This window comes from Hetaerina americana, unplaced genomic scaffold (assembly GCF_022747635.1).
Source record: "Hetaerina americana unplaced genomic scaffold, ioHetAmer1.1.p SCAF_3, whole genome shotgun sequence".
Taxonomy (NCBI): Eukaryota; Metazoa; Arthropoda; class Insecta; order Odonata; family Calopterygidae; genus Hetaerina; species Hetaerina americana.
The window spans coordinates 93,555,857-93,582,834 of record NW_027286874.1 but is presented as its reverse complement, the minus strand read 5'-3'; the positions used below and the strand labels follow the sequence as shown (position 1 = coordinate 93,582,834).

The 26,978-nt window shown below is 43.5% G+C and overlaps 1 protein-coding gene across 5 annotated transcripts in view; it reads right to left on the bottom strand.

Moving 5' to 3' along the window:
• Positions 1 to 26,978, bottom strand: part of bru3 (bruno 3) — a 182,472-nt gene that overhangs the window by 25,744 nt on the left and 129,750 nt on the right. For all 5 annotated transcript variants that reach the window (XR_011701448.1, XM_071587314.1, XM_071587316.1 and 2 more), the window contains exons 4-6: positions 2,136 to 2,215; positions 1,251 to 1,394; positions 168 to 264 (exon numbers count right to left, since the gene is read on the bottom strand). Coding sequence is in view for 4 of the 5 variants with exons in the window: in XM_071587314.1 (XP_071443415.1) it covers positions 168 to 264; positions 1,251 to 1,394; positions 2,136 to 2,215 (321 nt within the window). In the remaining variant the exon portion in view is untranslated. The remainder of the gene's footprint in view (positions 1 to 167; positions 265 to 1,250; positions 1,395 to 2,135; positions 2,216 to 26,978) is intronic.

The following is a 26,978-nucleotide window of genomic DNA, read 5'->3' as shown; positions in this document are numbered from 1 at the left end:
GTGTTAACTTTATATTTTAGTTCTTGAGGCATTTATTATTAATATTAAGGGAAAACTGATAATATTAAAGAAGAAAGTGATGAATAAATTGTAGTATATATTAACATATCCATACATACGATTTTCTCCTCAGCAGAAATATTCTGTTACCTTATGTGGTTACTCACCATTAAGGGCGGCATGAGGCATTTGAGTGGCAAGTGCAGCAGCCATTGGGTTAATATAAGTGCCCTGAGCAGTGGCAGCTGCCATTAGAGCCTGTTGCTGCATGATTTACCATCAATGGCAGAGGTGAGTGGCCAGCCATGGATGAAGATAGCAGCAATGGCAACAAAGCAGGGTTTATGGGAGGAGAGAGTTGGGCAACGAGATCAGAATTGACTCCATGACACACAGTAAATAATATTACAATATTTCAATTACTCTCCAGGAGGTGGTAAACTTTTTGTGAACTCAATACATATAAGTAAACATTCAATAATAATGTTGAAAAAACTTATTGAAACATTTTATTAAAACCTACTTGTCCAATTATGTATGATACTGAATAAAGGATTGAAAAAATGTCAATTTATCAATTAATTTCCTACACAATCCCTCCATGGAATAAACTTGATAGTACAGAAATTTAATGTTTATAATTAATTGGCATTGAAAATAAATAAAAACAATAAATAAAAATATTCGGTTTTTCTTAAAATCTGAAGCAAATATTTTAAAAATCAATTAAGGAATTAACCTCAAGATTTGTTCAAATTCCTATTATATGTAATAAATGTAATTACACAAACATACTTATCTACTGTTTATAATAATGGTAGTTAATTTGTTTAAATTATAATGAATTACGCGGCACACACTTATGACCCTACTGCGAAAGCTAATGTGAATCCTCAATGAGGCCAGATTCTTGTAGGCTGAGCATTTGTTAAATAGCTGAAATATTGACAGTGCCAAGTTGTATGCATTTTTTTAATGGTGGGAAGCCATTTAATCTAATGGCTTATTTCAAATCCTCGATGTTTCACTTTTCTTACTGGGCCTGTCATTTCTTCTGATGACACTTCCAGCAGAGGGAGTGAAACGCCGAATATTTAAGCTGGCTAATCCCGAAAATCACTAACATAGGTATTACATAGAAGAAGCTGCGGAAGTCTCCATTTTATTATTATTTTCCCGGAATACGTTTTCAAACGGAAGTTCAACCTTACGAAATAATATGCCGGGGGGGGGGGGACAAAGCAGTTTACCTGTGCGTACGCGCCGTAGGCTCCGAACTGGTTGAAGACGAACGGATTAAGAAGGCTCATGTTTCCAGCCATCTGTTGCATTCGACGCAACTGACGTTCCTTCTCCGTGTCTGCAAACTTTACAACCAAGCTCGAAGACGCGCCCTGCAACGAAAAAAGCATTTTACTCATTGGTGATTGCACTAAAACATAAGGAAAATTGCTATTTTCAAGTGACACGAACATCAAAGGGTAATGAAATGGATTGATTGATTAAGAGATTTCTTTATAGATAATTATGACTTCATTGAATAATAAACATCAACTATTAATTGATAGCAACTTCAACAGAAACCATTCGTCTTCATTTCATCACCTCGATCTTAAGGGTGGATTTCGTGTGAAAACATCCATCTTTAAATACAGCACACGAAATGAACATGCTATGATTTTGCGAAAATTATATTTTAAATGAATTTAATAATATTGATAAACAGTCAGCGCATGATGACTCTGATTCCAGAGTACTATGAACTGCCAAGGTGGACTTACCCGCGTAAAATCCTTATTCGAGCAATAAAAATTGGAAAAAAATCAATTTTATCGCTTCAGAGATAGAAATTCAACAATCATACGGAGAATTAATTTAAATTGAGGTCACAAAGATTCCATGCAGGACTGTCCAACTTTGTTAAGAAATGGACGGTGGGCAACAAGAAGACTGCACTTTAATGCAATGTTCAGCATATATTACAAATATTATGTTCGCCAAATAACTGGAGATTCCGTTGGGTCACGGAGAGACTTCAACTTAATGCGAACATAGTGAGAGTAAATTTAACATTACAGCTAATTAAATAATGAGGAATGATAGTTGTCATTATTCTTCAAGTTAAGTACACTCACCGGCATAGTTTGGCTCCCGTGCAGACTGCTGATAGCTGCTTGTGCTTCTTGGTGCGAGCTGAACTTAACGAATGCACAACCTATGGAAGAACAGAAAAGATGGTTATTAATATATAAAAAATTGATTTAATGGCTACCATTAAAAGGGGAATTATGACTCTGGTGACTACCCGCGCGTACACAATCTTGTAATTTAAATATTTACTGCCCCCCCTAATATTTCACAAAAAGGAAATTCAAGTCTTTATAAATCAACTGTCAATGACAGATGAGAATTATAATATATGTTATTATCATTGTTATGATAACATTATTAAGACATTGATGTATTTAGTTTCACACCAAAAATCGTAATAAAAACGGAACGGACTAATGACTCTAAAATGTTTCGAAAGAATTTTAACTTTAAATTCAAAAATAAATTTCAATTACTGAAGGTATTTTATCAACGATGGTCAATTTATTTTTAATGGCCTCGTAGAGTGGGAGTCCCTTAAAACTACTGGAAGCATCTCCTTCAGTAGGAGGGTAAAATTATAAAAAAGCAAAGGACACTATAGATTGCTCTTCATTCAGAAGAAATTGCGTGGATACGAATGACGAAGGAAACCAAATCCCGCACGGAGTCATTGCTCATTATGACCTCACACCGATCCGTCATCTTAACAAATGCAGAGTGTATCAACATGGGCACTAACAGAGTACTAATAAGCACAGCAAGTAAAGACTTATCGTTTTCCATTGCGTATTACGTCTCTAACGCTTCATGAAATGATGTCTCAGTCATGACACAATCAATTGGTAGCTAACCACACACACTCAACCACTGTGAAGACACTTCTATGCCATAGCAAAGGCATTACTTCTAAATTTGAAAAACATCCGTTGGTGATACCAAAATAAAATAATTAAAAAGTTATAAGTAATATTGAGTTCAAATTATTTTAACACCGATTTCACTAGTTTCAGCTAGACCTTTGCTCCTCAATTTATTTTACTATTCTCTCATTGAAAGGCGTTTGACAAACTATTGCTACAAGATTTGGCCAGCCGTCCGAAAACTAGTGCGACTGTGTACCAATTTCGTTCAATGAGCTTAAATCCGATATTTTTAAGACACCTCAGCTGTTTACAAGTCTCCTAAACACAAAGTGGTCATCCATCTTCTCAGGTTAAGTAAATCTGCAATGGAAGCACCTTACTAATGGACAGGGAATAATAATAATAATAATGCGATCCCATCCGAGAGGGCGGATCACCAAAACGGGGGACGACGGATGGATCTGCGTCCCTTTCGGAGCGGGAGGGGAACCGGGGAAGGGTGCGGAGTTGGCCCCCACGTGCGTGTGCCCCGCGCCCGACAAACAGCCCGCGGAGGACGGGGAGAGGGTCACATGGCGCTCACCCGTCCTCGGGCACCTTGGAGGGGCCGGAAGGGAGACGCGGGGGAGGAGGGAGCGAGGGTTTTGAGTGCAGGGGGAGACCACGGTGAGGGATCGATAATCGGGAGAAGAGGGCGGGACGGATGGGTGGGTGGGTTGGTTCTGGGAGGGTGGGAGGATGGGCGAGGAGAGAGGTGGCAGAGAGAGAGAGAGAGTAAGGAACGGAGAGGAGTGGCGTTGGTTGAGAGGGAGTTTTCTGGGGTTGAAAATGCGTATTGAAGGGAAAGGAGAATGGGAAGAAATGGAGGGAATAGTACGCCACGTACGCATGTGTGCGCATGTTTGTGTGGGTGTGTGTGGGTGTTTGCATGCGGAGTAAAAGACATTGGGATTGAAGTCAGACCTTGCTTTCTTCCTTTTTTTTCGACCATTACTAGAGGTCGACAAATTGAGACGGGTGACGATTTAAATATTTTCGTTGGCTTTTGGGTGAAAAAGGGTGACGATTTTGTTCATTCACGCTACTGGAGTGATCACGTGGTCAGTAGAAGTTTTAAGCGTAGCATGAAGATCGTTTCAATAAACTAAACTACAAGGATGTCAGTGCCGCATGTTAAATTAGCTACGTGCCTGCTGAATAAATCTAACGCTTGACAGAATTATCTGAGCGAAAATTACTATATTTTATGAAAACGATTATGAGTTGCTAAATTTTGCTTATGCTCAGTATGATTGTTTATATTTTTACAAGCGCCAAAGAATTAGTAAATTTGAAAATATGCCAAGCAGACTTAATCATATTTTATATGAAGACAAAAAAAGGGTGCATTGATTAATGTTGCCTGTCATTAATCCCAAACCTTAATTGACAGTTGGGGAGCCTACGTAGTTTTACGGATCTATAATGAACGATTAACAGAATATAGACACATACATTAGAGTGTTGGCAAAATATTAATCGGCGTTGTACTCCGCAGAGTATTTTAAAAAAGTAGCCTGACAAAATAGTCTTTACATGAAGTAGTATTTGACTATGCGTACATTAAATGAAAAATAATTTCCACATGAAATATTCCCGGTTAACCGATGAATTAGCAACAACTGTCTCTATGAAAACCCATCACCAACGGCGGAATGGCAGTTATATGGGATGCATACTTAGTGTACGTGTGACGCAGCGTAGCGGATAACGTATTGAGAAGGCAGAAAACGAGAAAATAACTCAACGCCCGGCGTGTTTAAAACTCATCGGAGGCAATTCCTCTTCAAGACATGCACGTACATAAGTGCGCGTCCGTATCCCCCGGTATTTATTTCGCCTCCATTAACCACCCACCACAGTACTCCCACTTGTTGGCCAGCAAGAATCTTACGCCGGCGCCGGCCCCTTTTGACACAACAGAGAACTTCCCAGAGCCGGTTATGGAGCGGGAGAAAACGCCCTGGTGCGACGATAAGGAGAGGCAGAGGGCGAGAAGAGTGTCGTCGGGAAGATGAGTCCCGCGCTAGAGGAGTGTGTGCGTAAGGGAGAGAAACGTGTTAATGGCAGCGACTTGGAGAGGGTCAATGGAGGAGGGAGCTGCGAGGAGTGCGGGGCAAAGGGGGGGGAGTCTCTTTCCTCCCCCTCCCCCGAGGGACTCGTTCTCCCTCATCTAAAGACACACACCCACACACACACACACCGCCCCGCTCGAAGCGGGAGGAAGCGGCGTTTTTACGACCGCTGGTCACGTGACCCGACGGAGGCGACGGAAGCGGCTTCGGAACGGCATTGTGCGACCCCTTATTAAAAGGCTGGCTTTAGAACAACGGTGGGGTCAATTCTGACCCAATTTCAGACGTTGCCCTTCTAGCATTTACGATCCGATCCAGCCAAGATTTTTTTTGACTGCTATTCCCTTATGGACATCAAAATAATGGATGAGTTTCATTATCCGGGATGCATTTATACTGCTGTGCGCATCGAGCACCTCTGGAGTGACAGTTGGATCATTTCTGAACCAGCGCGACGCTGTCAGAAGGTATTGGTCACCATCCACATTAATTTCAAGTCGTGTGTTCTGCTGCCGTTGGTTTCAAATAAGAACATACATTTTTGTGAGCTCGAGGTTCATCCAGAAATGAAATGTTTTCGGACATTTTATGTTTTTCACGTCTAACGAAGTGCCATTTTTGAATGATGAGTCGAACAATTCAAAAATAATGACTTCAATAAACTACATATTTTAGGTGACACAAGGGCCCCGAAACTGAAGGCATTTTCCTTAGTCGGTGATGTAGCACTGTGCCTCTAGGCTTAAGTTTACTTTTTCTTGAATCCAAAATTTCCAAATCCTATAACAAATCCGCAGCCGCAGAATATTGCGCTCCTTCAATCGATCCAAATCTCACGTGAATGTCTTACTCGCAGTCCAAGACTCTGGGAAGGGTAAGGGAAGGGCTATAAGGGAAGGGCATCGAATTCCCTTCTGACAGCAAAGGAATTATTAATCCCCACACTATATCGGCTGAAAAGACCATCGGGATAATATAATACGTAGCAAGAAACTCCCCGTTTCAGAGGACTGCCAGTACTCCTCTTCTGAACTATGTCATTCTGAACAAAACTGATGCTGGAGAAAACTTTTATTCTTTTAGAAAGGCACTACGTTGTTGTATAATGTTGGATCGTAGCTGAAAACTAATGGATAAACTTTAAGAATTCTGAGAACTTCTGGAAAAAGTAATCCTTATCTTAGCAGAATATCGATAAAAATAAGCGTTTAGGAAGGATAATGCTCGGGATAAGGACATTCGTAAATGTGACATCTAAGACTGACTTTCGAGTATTTTTATGTATGTAAGTTTTTTTCATGAAATCGCTCCTCTTGCCCGATAGTGAATATTCAAACATTGACCGAGAGAATAAATGAAAGAGACTTCCTTTCCAGTGATAATTTAATTTTCTATGCTTTGTATTCCTTGTTCATTGCCTGTGCAAATTGTTGTCCATACTCGAGTAACAACCATTCTCTTGGGTAGTACGGAAATCGGGAATTCAACAAAGGAGAGAAATGGCCGTCAGGTGGACATCAGGCCGACCTTTCTTTGTTTATGATGGAATGTATGGGTATATGAATAACCTTGAACGATACTCATTCTATTTCATTTAGACCGATCGAATCACGGGTCGCGGTTTCATGACGCTCGAATTTTATGTGGTAAAGGCATATTTGCTGCCAAATGCCACCTGCAAAGACGCAGGGGAGAGGAAAAATACTTATGTTCAAGATGGAAACCCTCCAATCTTTTTTCTCGAAACATGCTACACTTTCGTGACGCGAGAACTTAAATATATTGAGAACAGCTGTGGTACAAAATCTCGCAAAGGTTGGAGAAACAGAGAACATCTTACAACAAAGGTGCACAAGGGCACGCGATAAAAGCAACATACCACGTAAGATTTTACAAATCACTAAAGAAAACTACAGAAAGGTTCACTGATGCGCACATAAGTGATGAATTCGGGCGTCTTGAAAATATTATATTTTGAGTGTTAAGCAGAGTTTGTTATCATTTCTCGCTTTAAAAAAAGGGGATGCATATGAATACATACTTGAATTTCACGACACTATTACCTTCTCATCAGAAGAAAATTAGTTGCAAGTACACTCAGTAGTATGGAACCATTTGCAATAACAATTGGGAATGAATGGAACTACACTTATTAGCATGGAAATACAGTATGAATTTGCAAAATAATTTGGGAATGTTTGATATTTGTGCATTTCATTAAGATTTTTCCATCACGGCTAAATCATTTTTCATCAGTACACTGCGATGCAACAGGATTAGCTGCCATGCGAAAAGCCATTTCAAGCTCTGACGCAGCGAAAGTTTGACTGTATTCGACAATGCAATTTCGTTCAATCGCTCAATGTTCAAAATGCGTCACCTACGTTTGTGTGTGTGTGCGCAGAGTTTTGATGACATGAAATAAATATAAGGATTGGTATTTGACTACGAAGTGGTACACTCTCATTCGCTGGCTTTATGCATTCAAAATTCTTCATTCCTGCCACTATTCATACTGATCGCAAAAAGCTTATTAGAAGAAGGGTTGGTTTTCATACAGCAATACATCACGTGTATATTCATGGCGTATTGAGAGCTGAGTTCCGTCATTAATTTTTCGACGCGAAAAGATGAAATATTGAGCACCGCAAGGGAAAATAAGAAATACACGACCGATATCGATTCCAGTGATACCATGGAGGGAGGGAAGAAAGGACAGGGGTGAACGAATGGAAGAGAGGGGGAGTGCGGACACGGTGGAGTGGGTGGGATGAGGAAAAAGGGAAGGAAAAAGGAGAATAGGTTAAGGGTGGTTTTATCTGTCGATAAAAAAAATATGAAGACGATTTTTCCTCTACTAATGAATCCTTTACGCAAGCTGATAGCGAGGACACGGGCGTGCAGTAGTAATCACGTTAAAAAATATATATTCCGAGTACCCAAAATAGCTCGAAACCTCAATTTGAAACAGAAAACCTTGTGATGCAGCCTCATTATTTTGGTTTTGATCGCTTAATGCCACCAGTGGGCCCTTCCTCTCCTATGAAACTTTTGTGTCGAGCGAGCGCAAAAAAAGGATTACTTTTCAAAACAAATTCATTAAAATCATTTCAGAACAGATTGGAAATCGAGTGACCATGGTAATTTTGCCCAGGGAATGAGGTTAAAACCGCACTGGGGATTTATTCTTAGGGCTAATGGGAGTTGGTGGTGGGCAAAGACCTAAAGGAGACGCATAGGGCACGAGAAGGGCAAGGAAAGACGGGTGGAGAGGGAGAATCGAAGTGAACGGCGGACCACTTCCTTTGGCCTGCACGTGCACGGGTTCTGGCCAGTCACCAGGCGTTGACGAGGAAAAGGGGCGAGGCACGGGGCTGAGGCGAGCTGTGGAGAGGTTCCCTTTTCGGGCCCAGAGACGGTGGGAGGAAGTCGAATGATGTGTGCGGGTGGGTGGGAGGAGGGGCGAACAAGGACGGGGAGGGGGGGTCAGAACTACTCCGGGTTTTTTCATCACCGGGCTTCCCCTCACCGCTCACCCCCTGACCCCGCCCGCCCATCTCGTGCCCCCCTCCCCTTCTCCATCCCCAACCCGATTGCCACCCCCTCGGAAATTCGCCTTGCCTCCTCATATAACATCCCTTTTAAGCCTCGCCGTATTCTTCCGCCCGCCCCCTTTTCATTTCACTCTTCGGGTGTACACCCCCTCCAATCTCCGCCCGCCCTTCGCTCCCACTCCCTCCCCTCTCCTCGCCTCCCTGCTAAGCCCATCCTCCGTAGCACCCTACCAACCCACTTCCCCGCACACATTTCACCGTTCCCCTTCCCAAAAAATCCCTCTCACGTCCTTAGCTAGCTCGTAGAACGCAACCGAACGATCTCCCCATCCGAGCCCCTCTCATCCTCGTGTCCCACCCTTTACCCTCCCACAAAACCCTCCGACCACTCCTCCCAAAAGCTCATGCGCCCAAGTTGGCGAGGACATGTGCTCCCGAGGGGAGCAATGCCTGGGAAAAAATGAACCCCTATTATCATCGAGACCTCTCGATGAAACGGGTTCTGTGGATCTTTAATACGTCGGTGTTCCAATCGTGGAAGACGGATCTTCTTTGAAGGGAACTGCGATGACCTACAGCATATAAAATACATTCAGGGTCGAGGAAACTTGAAAGCCAAATCACAAAGAGAACGTGGAGCATTAGTACCCTATTCTTCATGCAACATACAATAAAAACGTCTGGAGCACAATTATGCAGAGTAATAAACCCTACTTTTCCTTTCACTTTGAAAATACAAGGACTAAAAATTCATATTTTAGCTGATAAGTTTTAATGAATAATGGAACATTTGTTTGAACACCGCATTATCATTTATTGTGTAATTGCCACGGGATGAATCGCAACCTGCTCTTGCTAAGGACTAGTGAATTCAATGATATTGACGTTTTAATGGCTTTGAATACCTGTTTTATATTTCTCTAGACATTTTTTATTTATTCAGAGAGCTTATGGGCTTATTTAATTCCAAGCTTTCTATGGATTGGTAGGAATGACGAGACTACTTACAACATGTTTCGTAATTTGACGACGGATTTCTAAGCGTTCTCATAGAACCAACCGATTACGCAGCAACTTTTACGGCGTGTGTCGGCGTTACAACGTCATTTCAAAGCATGAATGGCACCGGGAGATCGATTCGCACTCATGTGAGGGGAAGAGTATTGGGAAAGGTAGAGAGGTGGAGAAGATTGGAATGAGGGATTGGGTGCGACACTGACCAGTGCTCAAAAAGGTTGGAAGGGAACGGTGGGGCTGGGCGCGAGGGGAAAATGGGACGCAGGCATAAAAATGGGAGATGAGAGGCGGTGTAATCACGGAAGAGTATGGAGATTTTTATTACTATTGAGGTAAACTTCGTAAATAGCCTCAATTTGGAGAGAGATAAAACGGTGGATATTTATGAGCAAAAACGTAAGCCCAAGCGAACGTAAACGCATGAAAATGCAGTAATATTTTATTCATCCAAAGCATATTACATTTTTATTTTTGCTATCATTGCATAGGATCAAAAATATTCTTTTTCGCTATTAATACCTAGATGCATCACCGGAGTAAGCAGTTTTGAAAGAGTATTATCGTTGTCAGCCACACCGCTCTCTTTTAATGATCGTATGAATCGAAAGAGGCTACTGGGCTATGAGATCTTGACTCTCATTATACCCTACAAAATGCCTTTATGAGCATTAGGGAAAAAACTAGCGTGAGAATAAACAAATTCAACCAGATTCGACGTTTAAGAGAAAAGTAATCATGAAATTAGGGCTCGATTGATTCTTCCTCTGCTTTCTTTGGCGATTGATTCCACCAAAAATATACGAATCACCAACACACGACGGATATTTAGTTTTCATTGAACGCAAAACTGACCTAAAAAATGAAATCGATGATTTTACTCGCCCCAGGAATGTGACGTTTTTACGTTGATCAACATTTGCAATATTATTCGAGATTTTGCGATGAAGCCCCCAACGTTGGCATTCATGAGAATACACGGCAATTTTTACGGGGCGTGTCTGCGTTACAACGCCATTTCTGAGCGTGGATGGCAGAGAGAAATCGATTCGTATTCACGTGAGAAAAAGAATATTGGGGAAAAGAAGGGAAGTGGGGGATGTCCACGGGAGGCGAGCTGAGCGTATCGGTGCGGTTTTCGTTCTCTCGTACGGCTGATTCCCACAGCGCCAGGCAATGTCGCAAATTCCATCCGTATGGATGCAACTGATTCACCCCCCTCCTCCCTTCGCTCACCTCCGTCCCCTTTCTTCTCCGGCTCTCCCTCCCTCACCCACCTCTCCACCTCTTCTCCCCCACCTATACCCGATCCCTCACACACACACACGTCCGTCCACACCGCACCAACCTTCCCGTCCCCTCCATTCCTGCCTCCCGAGCATTCCCCTCTACCCCCCCCCCCTACACCCTCCCACCTGCGCTCCAGCTCGCTCGCCCGGACGCCCCCCTCTCAGCTCTCCCGCCTCCGCCGCCGAGCCCTTCCTTCCGCCGCCCTGCTCCCTCCCCGGCCGGGGGGACGCCATAACCTCCTCTCCCGCTCCAGAGGGGAGCTCGACCGGGGGTTGAGGGCGGGGGGGGGGGCATAGCGGTGGCGGAAGGGACGGCAGCGAGAGAGAGCCCTGAATCACTGTCACCACGACGTCTCAATCGCCGGCAACACGGCGGAGGTGGCACGTGGCGGCGTTTCACGGCTCACCACACCCCAACCTCTCGCTTCCTCGGAAGTGAGAACGGAAGCCTCCTTACAGGTGAGAAGCACGATCGGTAACCCACATTGACCAAAGTTTGGGCTCGTAAGACGGCGCCGACTGAACACAGTCAAATCGACGTTTCTCGGTTGTACGGAACCGAGAAATGTCGATTGCCGCTCGACTTTATGACCACTTGTGTGTCACCGTTCGTTTTTTCACTCTGCTTCCAGACTACTCCTTCACGACACATTTGGATATGATATACGCATTAACCAGCCAACCAGGTACGGGCTCGAGTGAATTTTATGTTGCAAGATAATACGCACGGAACAAATCCCGCTGCGTAGGAATCTACATACAGAGCTCCCCCGCTGAATGGAATACTGGAATATTTCATTCGCGTTCCGGGTACAGGGAAAAGCTCCTTGGCATTTGATAAGCCAAGTAAATAAAGGAATGGAAGAGCAGGAGCCCATCGAATCACGCAAATATAGCGAAGGGGGAGTGCATAAAAACGTTTTGGGCGGCCTGATGCGTGTCACCGGGGGTCGGCCGGGAGAGTGGCCGAGAGCCTCCCACGACGCCAGACTGAGGATGCATTGCTGCGGCCAACATCGAAAGCGCATCGAGAGGAAGTGGGAGACGGGCCTTCGTACCTTCTCTCCCTCCTCCCCGGCCCCCTCCCTCCCCCTGCTCCCTCCCTCTCACCCTCTCTCTCTCTCTCTCGAGTAGTCACCGTGAAAATCAACAGTTGAAAGTGGGACGGGAAGGAGAGCCACAGGTTGCATAAAAAGAAGCGAAACGGCAAGCGGCGGCGGCGGGCGAGCACGACGAGACTAGGGAGAAGGAGGGGAGGGAAGGAAAAAGAGAGAAATGGAGAGAGAGAGGAATAGGGGGAAGTGTGTGGGGGGGAGATGAGGTAAGGGGAAGGCTGATGTTTGGGGGGGACCCTGGGGAGTGGGTGGTGGGAGGAGTGCTGGAGGATTAAGAAGGAGGGAGGTGCGCGGGATCGAAAAGAGAGAAGGGCGATTAGCAGAAGCGGGAGAGGAATATTCCTGGAAAGAGGAGAGAAACGAATCAGCAGAGGTGGATAGGCACTAAGGACGGCTCGGGATTTTAGGAAGGAGTCGATGAGGTGAGGAGGGATGGAGACGAGTGGGAGGGGTGAGGTCGAGGAGAGATCGAATGAAGCCTCCGCGGGGGTTAGCGCGAGGGAGCGGACAGGTTGGAGGAGAGCGAGAGAGGCTGACGGGTGGAGGGAGTAAGCTGAGACAAGTGTGCGGGTGAGTGGGCTCCGGGAGGAGGAAGGTGGGATGGACAGGGGAGAAGAGGGAAGAAAGTGGGGGATGCTGCGATGAGGGGTAGATGAAAAAAGAGAGATTGATGGAAAGTCCTTATTTAGTGTGGGGCGAGATTGAGAGTCTCGAGTCTCCTATGTCCCCTGTCAGAAGTTATAAACGTATGCATTACAATTGGTCCATTACAGTAAGGGAGAGTGAAGGCTGTTGGAATTGGGAGAGCAAGCCAAAAACGAGGAGTTACTTCATGAAAAATATCATGCAAATTTCGGGATAAAAGGTATTTAAAACAATTTACTATCCGAGGCGCTGTTATGGAATACAAGGGGCAAGATTATCAACTAATCTACCGTTGCCTGAACGGATAAGAGATAAAAATGACGGAAATACCTCCTATTTCACCTGCAAAATCTCTGGAATACCGTTCGTAGGGAAGATGGCACTCGGGGATCAAGCACCAAGTAACCTTTTTAATTGGCAGAAATCTCAGCGCCCCCAGTCACAAGAATGTTTAAAATATTCAAAATCATACAAAGTAAGCGATTCATAATAAGTAACTAATCAAGTGAAAGTCACGACAGTTGAATAGAAGCTGCTTGCACTGGTCTGTAGAGTAACTGGAAAAGATTGTACTAGTTTATGCCATATTGGTATCCAGTTTTACTGAGTTAGATATAAAAATCACAAATGTCATCCACTGAATAGTTTGCTGGAATTCTTTCGTTGCATTAATGAAGTGCAAATAGACTGATACTGAGTACCCATTTACACATCAGTTACCCTAGGAGTGGGGTCGAGTGAAAGTGCTATATGTAAAACTCAATGAGTGCAAATTTGAGGAGGTGATCCCGTAAAACTCAAGTTGGCAGCTCAACAGCTATTTACACTTAGATTGGTTTGTGATCGAGTGACAATTCACGTGGGCACCCTGTAAACGACCATGGCACCAAAATTTTCCTCAGACAGGTATGACGAGGCGTGACAAATAGAAGGGATCGGACTGACTGAGCGTAAATATGGGAGAGGGGGAAGGTGGGTGGGTTCGAGGGGACGGTAGGCCTAAGGATGGACGAGGGTGAGGGAGTGGCGGTCTAGGGACAAGGAGGGAAGGAAAAGGAGTGGGGGAGGAAGAGGCGAAAGCCCCGAGAATGAAGGGAGAGGAAGGAAGAAAGCTCAGGAGGGGGAGGGGGGCAGGGATGTTGGGGGGAGAGGGACCAAAAAATCCTGATTCGAGGGAGGACTCATTTCACCTGGTTTCCTGGGTACGCAGTCAACGGAAGCGCCCCTACACCGGACCATCTCCATCGCAGCACCCTCTCTTCTCTCATTGCCCCTCCCCTTCTTCCCAAACCCCGCTGTCCACCCCAGAAGCTCTCTCCCTCCCCCACTCACCGGCCCCGCTCTACTTGGTGAGACTCCGTCGCTCCCCCCCTACCCGTAACACCTTCCGCCTCCATTCTCCTCCTTTCCCCTTCACACTCTCTCTCCCTTCTCCTCGCCACGCCCTATCGCACCCAACCGAAAGAGCACTTCAAAGGCCGGCCGCGGTGAATGCAGGGACCGTCACCATGGTAACCAGTTTAGCTCATCGAAGAACTGTCCAAGCGCCAAGCCTATGTCTCCGTATGTGTATACGTATATAGTATATATATACACACACACACATTATATATATATAAACAAACACACACAGATATATATATATATATATATATATATATATATATATATATATATATATATATATATTATAGATATATACACACACATAATATTTGTGTATGTACGTGAGGTCTTAGGCATATAAGTACATTTGTACAAACATAGATATACGGTTACTCGAAGGCAGGTGATTTTCCTAACCCCACATTCATCGCTCTAACGAAGCTCCGAGACGTATTGTAAGAAGACCCCTTGAGCGATAATAAGGGCCCTTCGGTCACCAATCCGGACCCTTCTCTCACCGGGAGCCACCATCACTCGCTTATTTCGACCCACATACAATCCTTAGTGCTGAACAACATCTCCCAGCTCCCGGCAGAGTTTCTCTCTCACGCCCACCCCATCTACATCTCTTCTTCATCCCCGCCTCTCACTCTCTCTCTCTCTCGTCTACGTCCTCCCCTCCGCGCTCCCTCCCCTCGCCTTCCGTTCAACTCGCTCCACGTTGACCTTACGCAGTGACATTGAGAGGGAGTGGAAACTGCGTCGCAAAATACAAGGTGCTGCATCATCAAACAAATGCATATGTCTAGCCTTTGCGTCAGGTGGAAACGCACTTCATCGTGTTGATTTCTTCTTTGCCAGTCGAGGCGGTATTAATGGTAGATAGAACACAAGTTTTTGTATCTCAAGAAAAGCTGCTATACCAAGCAATATGTTAATAGCTACAGAATACTTGTTCATTCTTGCGTGGTTTTATTCATTCAATTTATTTATAATATTTATAACGAATAATTAAAATAACAATGATCCCATTGCATGCATGCGTTTATGGACGTGAACACTTTGCGAAGACTTATAACTGTTTTTGAATGTCTGAACGGTTGCTATTTTTATATATTAGTTAAAAAAATTATAGGGGAAAAGGTAAATTTTTACAGTAATATCTTAATTGTATTTACTAAAGAATCGTTCCCATCGACATATATTTGTACGTTAAATTGTGAAAGGTAATCGAGAATTCAATTTTTACGATGTAACTCTTGCATCCATTTCACCGAAAGATGTCATTTTCATTTGTTTCATTAAAAATCTGGTAAAGGATAGTAATGACAATTTGTCCATCGGTGGAAAAGAATTGGTGGTGGAAGTAAATCGAAGTGCCGTTTGAATCATAGATATCATTTCCTGTAAGTTATGTTGGTGGCAAAACATGTACGATATGTGGGTTGCGTCAACAAAATATCCGGGCGCATTTATAATACATCAATATTTATCTAGACGTCCAAAAGTTAGTTACGCCGCCAACCTTTCAGGGACGTCTGCGATTGGCTTAAGGTGACGCCCCTGGACGATGGGACATAGAGGGGTATCCATGACGATACCGTAAGTGCGAAATAATTAAATTAAATATCTAAATATCGGCGATGCACTCCAATTCTTATTGACTTGGCTAAAATTAAAGATGCTTCATTGCAGCAGACAAAGATTATTCCGGGAAATCAATATGCGGCATTGCGATGTGTCATGCTCCAACCTTTTTAGAAAATTAGATTTTAGAAAAGATTATTTTACGTTCATTAAATATGTCTTCTATGATCAAGCGTTACGAAAATGTCTTAAGAACGCGCTCCTAGCTAGAGGAATAAAGCTTTTTTAAACCGCTGCCTTAAAACATGGTTTCATTACAAAATTATAAAGTGGCCTTCTTATGGGGAAAATATAGCGTTATTTTAGAAAGGGTTTTCAGTATCTTGTCGAAACAATATAAAGGGTGGAAAAGAGGTTGAAAGAGGTCAGAAATGACGTGAATCCTCTTGCGGACCAAGCTTTCTTTTCTGTCTTTACTAAATATATATATGCGCACAAATGAGGATGAACATTTTCACTCCAACAACCATGAAATTCAAGCTTTAATACTCAAATATTGCCACTATTTTAAATAAGAAATACTTATGACGTTGACATACTAGGAAATTGTTAGCGAAGTTTTAAGACATCAAGACATGTAAATAACATATATGACTTCAAGAACAAATGAAAAAAATGAATTCCAAATTTTGACTGGTCTAAAACCGTTGCGGAGAGACATTAAACATCTCAACGGATCCAAGAAGGATACTATTTCTTGATGTAAATCTTAATGAGATTATAATCAATTTATTTAATTAAGAAACTTTGGCTTTTTCCGCTTATGAAAATTTTAAGTACAGATGCAGAACACCTTAGAGAATGAAGTGCTCCGCTATTAAGTCGAAAGTTATTGCAGTCAGTATTTACTAATAGCATTCAATCTATTTTATAATATCTAATTCTAATAGACATCTGAATCCTCTAGGAGTTAAAAATCGAACTTGAGCTACAGTTTGGTGCAGCAACTACCAAAAACATTTGAAGTTATATCGGAAATTGAAGAGAAATATTTTTCAAGGCATAGATTCAAGATCAAAATAGAAAAAAAAAGAATGAGAATTTAAAATTTATCAATGAGTTTCTACCGGCGGATTTGAGACTATGCAGTAATTATGGAAATTTGAGTACAAAATTTGCCGTAATTAATAGGTTTATATTTTGAATACACGAAGAGTTTCCATGAAACCGCGGGAGATGACGCGACAGTAACTTTTAACGGAGTCATTCATTAAATGTGCATTACAAAGTACTACATTTAGGGTGTGTAAATCATTCCCGGTCAAGGTGAGTGATTTTTACACTCTGAAGTTGTTGAATTGTATGAAGAGTTTGTTTGAGATATGCCAATTTAATGCTATTTTGAAAGTGTGAAGGCTAAAATATGTTTTCTATGGCAATAGAGTTAAAACATTAGTCTCATCAGGCTAGATAGTACATGACTATAGATGGATAAGTAACTAGATGGTTATGTCACGTTCAATGGGATCATTTTAGAAATGTAATCGGGCAGGGGTAATATGGGTAATAAGCGCAGGGGTAATATCTACTAATACAAAAAAATTACTCCAGCTGCAAGGGCTGATAAAACCAAGAATACCACCCAGAACAGTCGGTTCAAAGACCCTGACCCATCCAAAGGTACTTTTACTAATGTTGAGATCCCATTTCAGTCATGTCTCATTTTTTTAATTCCAAAATACAGTATCTTGTACCCCTGATGCAATCTCCAAACACTCCGCAGCCCCTCGAAAGAATGATCCATTCTTTCGTGTTCTCACTTTGTCGCTGAAAGCCACCACACGGCCGCAACTTTGAGTGGCGACGTTGGACCGACCGCCCGCCAGCTTCCGATGGCCCCCCAGGCCCCAACATACCCTCCCTTCCTCCGACCTTCTCATATCCCGTCCGTCAAAGCTCCCCCACGAGGTGGTGGCGGCGGCGACCACCCCAGCTCGCCTTCCTACCCCCTCGCCCCCGACGGCCACCTTAACCGAGGAGGCATCCGCCGCTCAAACGCCCTTCCCGCCTCGCGGCCCGCTCTAATTGAGTCGCTCGCAGTGTTCGCACCGCCGCCACCACCACCACCACCAACACGACCCTCCCCTTGTCTTCCACTCCCTATCCCGCATCTTCCTCCCCTCACCCCCGGCACCAAAAAATCCCCAACCCCACAGCTCCTCACCCCCGTCCTGAAACACACACAGGCACACCCTCCCAAATCTTCACCCAGAGTTCCCCCCTCCCCTTCCACCTCCACACCTCTCCTCTCTCCTCCCTCTACTCGCCTCGCTGCGACGTCAATCCCCCGCCGCAACTCTTCCCAACGAGCTGTGCGAAAGGTCAAAGGGGCAGCGAAGGGTGGATGAGGAAGGAAATATGGGAGGGCGGGATGAGGGGGGAGAGGGCGGGGGCAGAAGAGGGTGCCGTGAGGCGGATGAGAGAGGGGGAAAGGGATCGGCGGCGTGACCGGGAGAGAATGGGAGGACGTGGGGTGAGAGGAATTGGGAGGAGGAGGGAGAGGCCATCGATGGGGAAATAGATTAGGTTTATCGTGGGACGGGGGGCAAGGGACGGGGACGGGAGAGGAGAGGGTGAGGGAAGGAACGGGTGGAGGAATATGTGAAACAGGAGGCGAACTAGCTCGGGACACGATAAAACCATAATCCCTTGCCAACCACGGGCTCTGACAGCCTCGGTCTCTGTGACCACGATCCCTCTGACCGCGGGCTTCGAACGATTTGCTCGTTAATTTCTTTGCATCAATCCTCTCTGCTCGGCATTCGATCTTCATGAGGAGTAGACTGTATCGAACGCTTGCGCTTGACTTTTAGATTTTGATGCATAAAAAAATTTGATGGCGACTACATTAACCGGTATCTCCGAATGAATGCGAGAGATAGACGAATGCACTAGTCGTGTCTTCCTCTCGACGGATCAGGAAAACTCATTTGTCTCAGTAATATTTAAGTCGCACCGCTGCTGTGAAAATTTGGGACTGCAATTATGCCTTCATTTAACGACTCTAGGGACAACTTCCACATAGAGGGCAGGATCTATATATACCACCCCAGGGACAGCTGACAAACATACGCACCACAAAATTCCACGTCTTTCTCCAGGGGGACTATTTCCCGAGAGCTTAAGACGGTAACCTAAAGTTCCCAAGTTATGTAAGTCCAATTGTTATTAGGGATTTGCCTCAAAACAAACGGTGGGAGTTAAAAGTTTGGCCAAGAAGTCACCAAGAGCTAATGAGTTTGTGAGTGGATGAACACATCCAGAAAAACATCGTAATACACGAAGCGCGAGTGTATTCGATGAACAATGAAATTAAAATGTACCAAATGTGAGTATAGTAGGAATTGTGTCATAACAAGTTATCCAATTTGGAAAGAGTTCAATTTTTAACCCTCTCCTATGAACCGAACCATCGAAAGGATAGTCCCTTCCATAGGTTTATTCTCCTATTCAAACATGTTCAAATTAAATTCGGCAAATGATGAACATTGATCATGTATAGTAATTCATCCGAACTTTATCATTGGTGAAGGACTAACAGAATGGATAGAGAAACAAATATTGATATTACGGCGACGAACTTAAATTAAAGGGGTAGTGTACATTAAATAGGAGTAAGTAGCCGTAGTATCATAGATGAACTGTAATTGAGATAAGTGCTATAGAAAGATTTCTATGATGATTCCTTGCCCATGGTCCTTTGAAAAATTGGTTTCGTAAGATCACCAAATAAAACCCTAAAACTTAGGATTTTAATTACTGACGATTAAAAGACGAGGTTAGTTGTACTTTTGAGCGTTATGGGAGCAGTATGTGGGACAAAAAAGATTGCGAGAATTGGTGGTATTAAGGTTTGAGTTCCAGTTCAACGATGACGCTCTTTTCCGCTGGACGATTTCGGTCCGCGACTAATTGCACATTATGGCTCCCTTTAGAAAACCGCGACAGAAACGACACCCCCGATGACCTCCTCCAGAAATCAAAATCTCATGGTGATGTACAGTAATTGGCGATGAAAGCATCCGGACAAATTTCTACGAATGGGGACACAAATACCGAGCTACGACCGATAACGCGCAGAGAGGTAATGAAGCGGCAACGCAAGGGCGACGGGTGACATTTCTTGTCGGGAAATTATTCCTCGGAAATGCCTTTCCACTCGAGGTGGTGGGTGGATGGAGAGGTTGGTGGGGGGGTTGGAAGAGAGTGGTGGAAGGGAGGAGAGACCAGGCTAATGGGGAGACTTGGATGAGGGAGGCGTCTCGTGGGAGGATTTTCCCAAACTTTGAGACGGAAAACTTTAAAGCCCTCGTCAAAATGAGCCGCGAGAATTATTTTGCTTATATACCACTTCGAATACACGAGTTCTATTAACCGACACGCTATCACCAACCAGAGTGCAGAAAAGTCGGATGTATTTATTGCGCTTCGATAGCCACCCAACCCAATTCAATAATGGGGCACGAATGCATCCCTGGTTTGCTCATTTAATGACTGCTATAAACGTGGAGGGGACACTTGGCCATTTAATGACACAGTCTCTTCAACCTTGAATTTATTTTTCCTCCGAGTTTGTGCTTTCCCGCACATTCCGAAATTCATTGTGCACTTTATGCGCATGCAATTTTCCCTGAGTCTCCGGTGTGCATAAATGCATCGTACGTGCCCATTTTATGTTTGTGAGCAGATACCTCCCCGACATGGGCATTGTAAAGCGAAAATAAGGTCGTCTGGTCTCCAATTTACATTATTTTATTGCTCTACGAGCCATTTCCTGCATATCTTCCCTTTCCTCGATTCCTGTATTCCCCAATTCCCTCATAATAATAGTGAAATGACATGCATTTTCAAGTGGCAGTGTTTTCCATTACCTTTTAGTGTCTCCGCATATATCGTGCACCGTAATCACATAGACCAACGCTTAACAGTACGCGATAGTTGAAGACGTTTTAGATACCATCTTTTTATTTGATTCGTACGGGTAAAGTTAAACATTTCATGATGAGACTATCATTAATTCAATCTGTGACAGTTTTCACGAGGACACTAAGGTCAGAATGAGATCAATTAGATGTTCGACATTCGGTTCCATGGTTCCGTTTGCTTAACCTTGTTATTGCAAAAGATAATGATCTAGGGAATAACATCATCCCAACTGAATTCTCTTGTTAAGAGCCTCATTAATGATACAGTCAATTCCCAAGGCCATGCTGAATGGACGGTTTCATCTTAATTAGCTTTTGAAGCAGAATCAAGGGAACGATTAAACTAAGTAAACGTAGAATATTCTGGGCTAAAACTCATCCATAAAAAATTCTTTATGAATAAAAATAAATCATTTAAACATTACCTTCTTTAATCTAAATCTGATCAACTTTTTACAAAGGAACAGAAAGAGACTATCCTAATTGGTGCATGGCTATATTTCCAAATCAAATGAAAAAGGGAAAGTAGGCATTTTGCTGTTATAATAAGAGAATTGTTAATAAATTATTAGTAATATATGGAATTGAAAACTTGATATCAATTCTTAAACATTAAAAAAAGGCGAAGTTCAACATAAGCCATGTTTTACATAAGTATTATATAGGCCATATTTTGAACACTTGAGTATCATTAAGAGGTGGTAAGATTTAGAATGTATCAAATTAAATATATTCTAAAGTCACCATGGGAAGCAACTAAATAATTATATTATTTATAGCTACTATCTTAGGCATAGTTATTCCATAAAAACAGTTTGTTCGGGCGTTCTCTTGCAACTTTCTGACGGAAATGTATTAAATGTTTAGCACATTTATCTTGCTAAAATAGTGGCCATGAAAAAAGTAAAGAAAGAATATGTGGGAGCATAGAATACACCATAAGATAAAGCAAATCATCTACGTTTTCTGTCGAGAAGAGTTCAATAATCTTAAGATTTTAGGTGAAGCAGTTAATCAACTGAATATTAATAAACATCATCCTTTACTTCTTGGAACTATTCATTATCAGTGTCAGAAACGAAGTTCTTTACTGCTCTTCTAGATATTACAGCTTTTTCAGGTCAATTATAAATGCATAAGAAAAAAATGTGTTTCAAAATGCCAATCAAATCTATTAAAAAACGGTAATTTCTTGAAGAAAAGCTGGCATTATTTCCTTAAAATAACGCTATGAAATGAAATCAACAAGTTAATGCACTCACTACAATTCTCTTTTAAAGTCGTAATATTAATAAAAACATTATTAATTATCATAAAGCCAAGCTAGCAAAGCGATGATAAAAAGAGATACTCTAATTTTTTTCATATTTGTTTATGCAAAGAAAACCTCGTATTACCTAACTACACCGCGGTGACTCTTAGAGTTGACAGTGGAAGTGGATGGGTTGTCAGCTGACATAAAATTCACCCCCTTAATTGAAGGCCATTTAACCGACGACTCAATATGACTCAACCAACTCAATCAGGCTTATCATAAAGTATTTATAATAATTGTCTCACGTCAAAATTGTAATGAAAAAACGATAAAGAATTACAATAACCTCCATTGACACTACATGCTCATGTCTCCCAGTCGATCGAGCCCGGGCAGTAGTTTGAAGAGGGACGGATACGTGGAGGACCTTTAGGAGAACGACCCCCTCGAGGGACATCCATGCCGATATCAATTCGCTAAAAATACACAGGCGGGAGGTGGGCAGAGAAAGCGAGAGGGAGAACAGAACGCGAGAGAGAGGGAGAAAAGAGCGCGCCGAAGTTTATTTATTGTGAAAATGCCGAAAAGAGGAGGAAGGGAGAATGAAAACTTGAAATATCTTACGGAGAAAAAAAGGATAAAATCGCGAAATAATCACATTAGGGCTTGAAAAAACAAGCTCTCCTCCATCTTGTTCGCCTCCGGCCCGAATTGAATAAATAGAAGCGAGCAGAGGCCGTGGGGTTTGGGGGAGAGACGGGAGTGGTGGTGGATGAGGGAGTTAAGAGGCGAGGGAAGCGTGGTGAGGGCGCGGCGTGTGGGAGGAGGATGTTAGGGGGTGGTTCGGGGGGTTTGGGAGGGATCTGAGGTGGCTTGGGGGGAGAAAGGGAGGGGGAAGGCGAGGGAGGGACAGGAAGGGTGGGCGGAGGACGCTGATCCAAACATGCGCGCGCCAGCGGGGAGGAAGGAAGGAGCGAACCTCCGCTGTGTTCTTCCTCCAATCCTTCACGCGGGGATGAGCATGGGAATATGTTTTCATTAGATTTTTAGTTCCCCTTTTCCGGCGGTGGAAGGCCCAACAAATATAAAGCGAGTCCATTCCCCCTCGAAAAAAAATCAACCCATCCTACCACCCCAAGATGAACAAAATTCTCCCGCCTCCAGGACACACCCCTCCTCTCCCCCCTTCCTAAGAACACCAATATTCATCCCCTTCCTCCGTACTCACCCTCCATCAAAACGCACCTCGGCATGCATATATATAAATATATATGTATATATATATATATATATATATATATATATATATACATATATATTTATATATATGCATGCCGCGTGCGAGATGGGAAGAGAGAGTCTGTGTGTATATATATATATATATATATATATATATATATATACACACACAGACTCTCTCTTCCCATCCTAAGGGTGCGTGAATAAAGGCAAATATTTACCGGCGCATAATTCTCCCAATGAATTGAAATCATCCGATGCCAGCAGGGCTTTATGTTAATGGCCGCTTGTTCGATCGCGAAAGTGGGGTTTGTTATCATTTATTCGCGCCATACATATTATTCCAATTCCCTCTTCCCACGTAGCCAAATGCTCTTTCCTCTTCCCTTTAGCTCCTTCCGCGCCCTCCCGCTCCATTTCACGGCACACGCCTACCCCCCCCCCCATTTTGCCCTCGCCCTCACCCCACACCAACATCCATCAGCCCCCCTCCCCCCCACAACCCAAACCGATCTCTCCTCCTCCCGCTATCCCAGAATCCCCCCCTCCTTCCCGCTTGAAAATCCCTGCCGCCATCTACATACCCGGCGGCAGAAACGGAATGAATAATAACTTCATTATCACTTCATATCCCCGCACTAATCCGAACCAACCAGAGCCTCTCCCGACCTCCCCTGCCTCCCCCACTCCTGCCCAATCCTCATTCTCCCGCAGACGCAACGCAACCGCGAAATTTCGTCACGACACACGTGATGCAGAGAAGAAGCAGAGCTCCAATGTGACGTGGGGTGGGGTGGAGGGCAACCGTTTGGACGTGGTGGATGGTGGCGGCCGGCGAGGGGGAGGGCAGAGCGGTGGGTGAGGGGGAGGGTGAAACGGGGAATGGAGCAGTCGTTTGGTCGGCTGGCAAATCCGGAGGCAACAGCTCCGAATCCAGGCCAGTGCACACACGACCGCCACGCTGAGGTGAGGCAAATATGTTTTCTTTCGTATAATACATTTCGAAAATATTTTGACCATGGAAAATCCTCCCTCGAGCTTTTGGAAAAGAGCAACTGTAATTCTTTTTCGGAGAGTAAAACAAAAATTGTAATCAAAGCAGCAGAAAAAAAGAGTTATGTTTCTGCATTCACTTTCTTATAATTTTGTATTCAAACTTGAGCATCATAGGAAACGAGAAGAATAATAAAAAAACAAATCTGGTTCTTTGGTGCTTTTAGACAAGCCTCTCTTTTTCCTGATCGTAAAACCCTGAGGCAAAATTTGTGTTTCCTAGCGAATTAGGAACTTTAAAGGTTCATTGCCGCATTTCGTGCAAACTTTGACTGGATTAAATATAAATGGAAAATTATTTGTAACTGACCTGTACCAATTTATATTTTACCTAACCCATGAACTACTCGAACTTATGTAAAAAAATGTTTGACCATATAATGTGGTTGAGGTAAATTTGATATCATAATCTTGATGGATTTGGTGCTAAAAGGTGTTGTAGAGGTGAATGTAATCGTAAAATTTACTAGAAATTTATTCAGGTTACTTTCTTTAAATTACTATTATCTATTTAAACATAATGATAATAGGTCCAGATGTAAAGGAATTTTAATGAATGCATTCTTCCACTTCTTTAAGAATCCAAGAATCAGCAAAATAAAACGTGATTTTTAATGGACTTTTTTGTGGTTTAATCAAAAATTAGACGTAGGGGGCACCACGATTTATAATTCTGAGATCAAAGTTGGCCGTAAGAATTATTTTTAAAATCTGAAGAATAGAAGTAGGAAATTATGGCTAAATGACCCAAGGCGTCATTTTCCTAGCAGACTGAATTATCAACGACCTTCTCCGAGGTGCTTATTTGTGAATATCCGTTACTCAAAGACAGTGGCGAAAAATGCAAGGAATAATTCCACCCGAAGAGAGAAGACACCCAATATTTTTTGTGAGAAGAGTAATCTACCCCAGGAGATCTTCAACATATTTCAAACCCCGAATATCCCCAACGCTTCCTCCGTTTTTAAGCGCGAAAATTCCAAGAAAGGCTGAATTTAGACGCCACTCTTGTCCTGAAAGGCTCAGGATCTTCTTTCCATGTACTCGAATGCGCTTAGGAAAAAATCTCAATATGGAGTATTAAATATTTCTGGAAAGTTTGTGAGAAATAAAAATTCGGTGGAGAGAGAGAGAGAGAGATGGAAGGGTATTAAGGAGCAAAAGAAGATAGGATTAAGGGCGGTGGCAAAGTGGGCGAGGTTTCTGAGGAAGGTCCTCGAGAGATTCGATAGAATAAAAGGTTTCCCGATGAGAAGGCGATATTTCTTGAAATGCGGGCCGTGAAAAACAATGGCTCGGAAGGAGAAAGACAACGACAGCATATTTAAATGAGATGGGTGCGTGGGGCAGAGAGGTTAGGGAAGGGAGGGAGGGCGTGGGTGAATACGTGCGTGCGAGAGTGGGAGGCCTCCACCTCTTACCCCAGCCACCACCTCGGCTCTGGGATGGGGAGGACGAATGTGCGGTGGGGAATAAATGAGGGAAGAGCAAGGAGAAGTGGTGAGGGTGTGAGGTGATAGAAGGGAAGGGGGACTTAGGAAGGAAGGAAGAAAGGATGTGGAAGCCTCGGAGACAGAGGAGAGCAGGGGAGAGTGGAGACGTGGGACGGGGGAAAATAGGGGAGGGAGGAAGGGTGGAGAGAGAGAGAGAGAGAGAGAGAGAGAGAGAGAGAGAGAGAGAGAGAGAGAGAGAGAGAGAGAGAGAGAGAGTAAGACCTACGAATTATGGTGCGATCGCTCCGTACTAGTGGTTTTTAAGCGGGGTGGAGTGGAATAGCGTGAGGGCTAGGAAGGGGTGGTGGGGAAGAGGGTGTGGGCATGCGCCAATGGGCCGAAATTTCCATCACCGGCTCGTCGATTCCCCTTGTGCCCGTGGCCGCTTCCTTGTGTGTTTTGGTGGATGATGGGGCATTGCGGGCGATTAATTTGCCTTGAGTCATTGACCAATGGGTACTCGCCGGAATTATTTCATCATATTTTGAACTCGCTTACCCGAGTATTAGTTTAACAGAATTTTTTTGCAGATCGCGTGACAACGCCGGGAGAGAGAGAGAGAGACGACCCAATAGGAAAATTCGTACCTGGCACAACTAAAAGAAATCGATTCAATGAAGGTGAGATTAGCACTTATTTTTTCGACGTGAAAAACGCGGGGACTTGGGTAGTCCCGAAAATGAAGCCATTTACATGAGCCCTCAAAAAAATCAAGTTAATCAATAGATTTTCATTGTACTATGGTTTATTTTCTGCCTTTTATCAATCAGTCATTAGGGTTGTGCAAAGCAATTTTAAAAGACTCAAGAGTGATTATAATAAGATAAGACAGCTGCATTTTGCTTAGATATTATTATATTAGGATTGTTTTTCAAATGCCTGAGACCCACCACGAAGCCATTTTCCCTATAATCTTAATACTTCATCCCATGATGAATATTTTAAAATAGAAACATGTCAAAACCATATCAAAATATTCAATCATCGTTCCTACCTTTCTCAAAAGCGAAGAATTATTTCCTAACCCGTCACGACATTAACATCCATTTCGGATAACCCACTACACATCGTCGGCCCTTGCTCACTTTGACGGGCAAATATCTTTTAGCTACAACGGTACCCACTGTATTTTCCAACCTCCTTGCCGACGCCTCTTACGTCTTCCTCTCTCCTTCCTCGACTTTATCCCTCTCGGCACCCGCAGAAATGGGGTGCGTGCTGCAGAAGGCTTTCAGGTGTTGCTTCGCCGAGAACAGCGCAGGTTCCCCGAGTTTCAACTTAAGCCCTCCGAC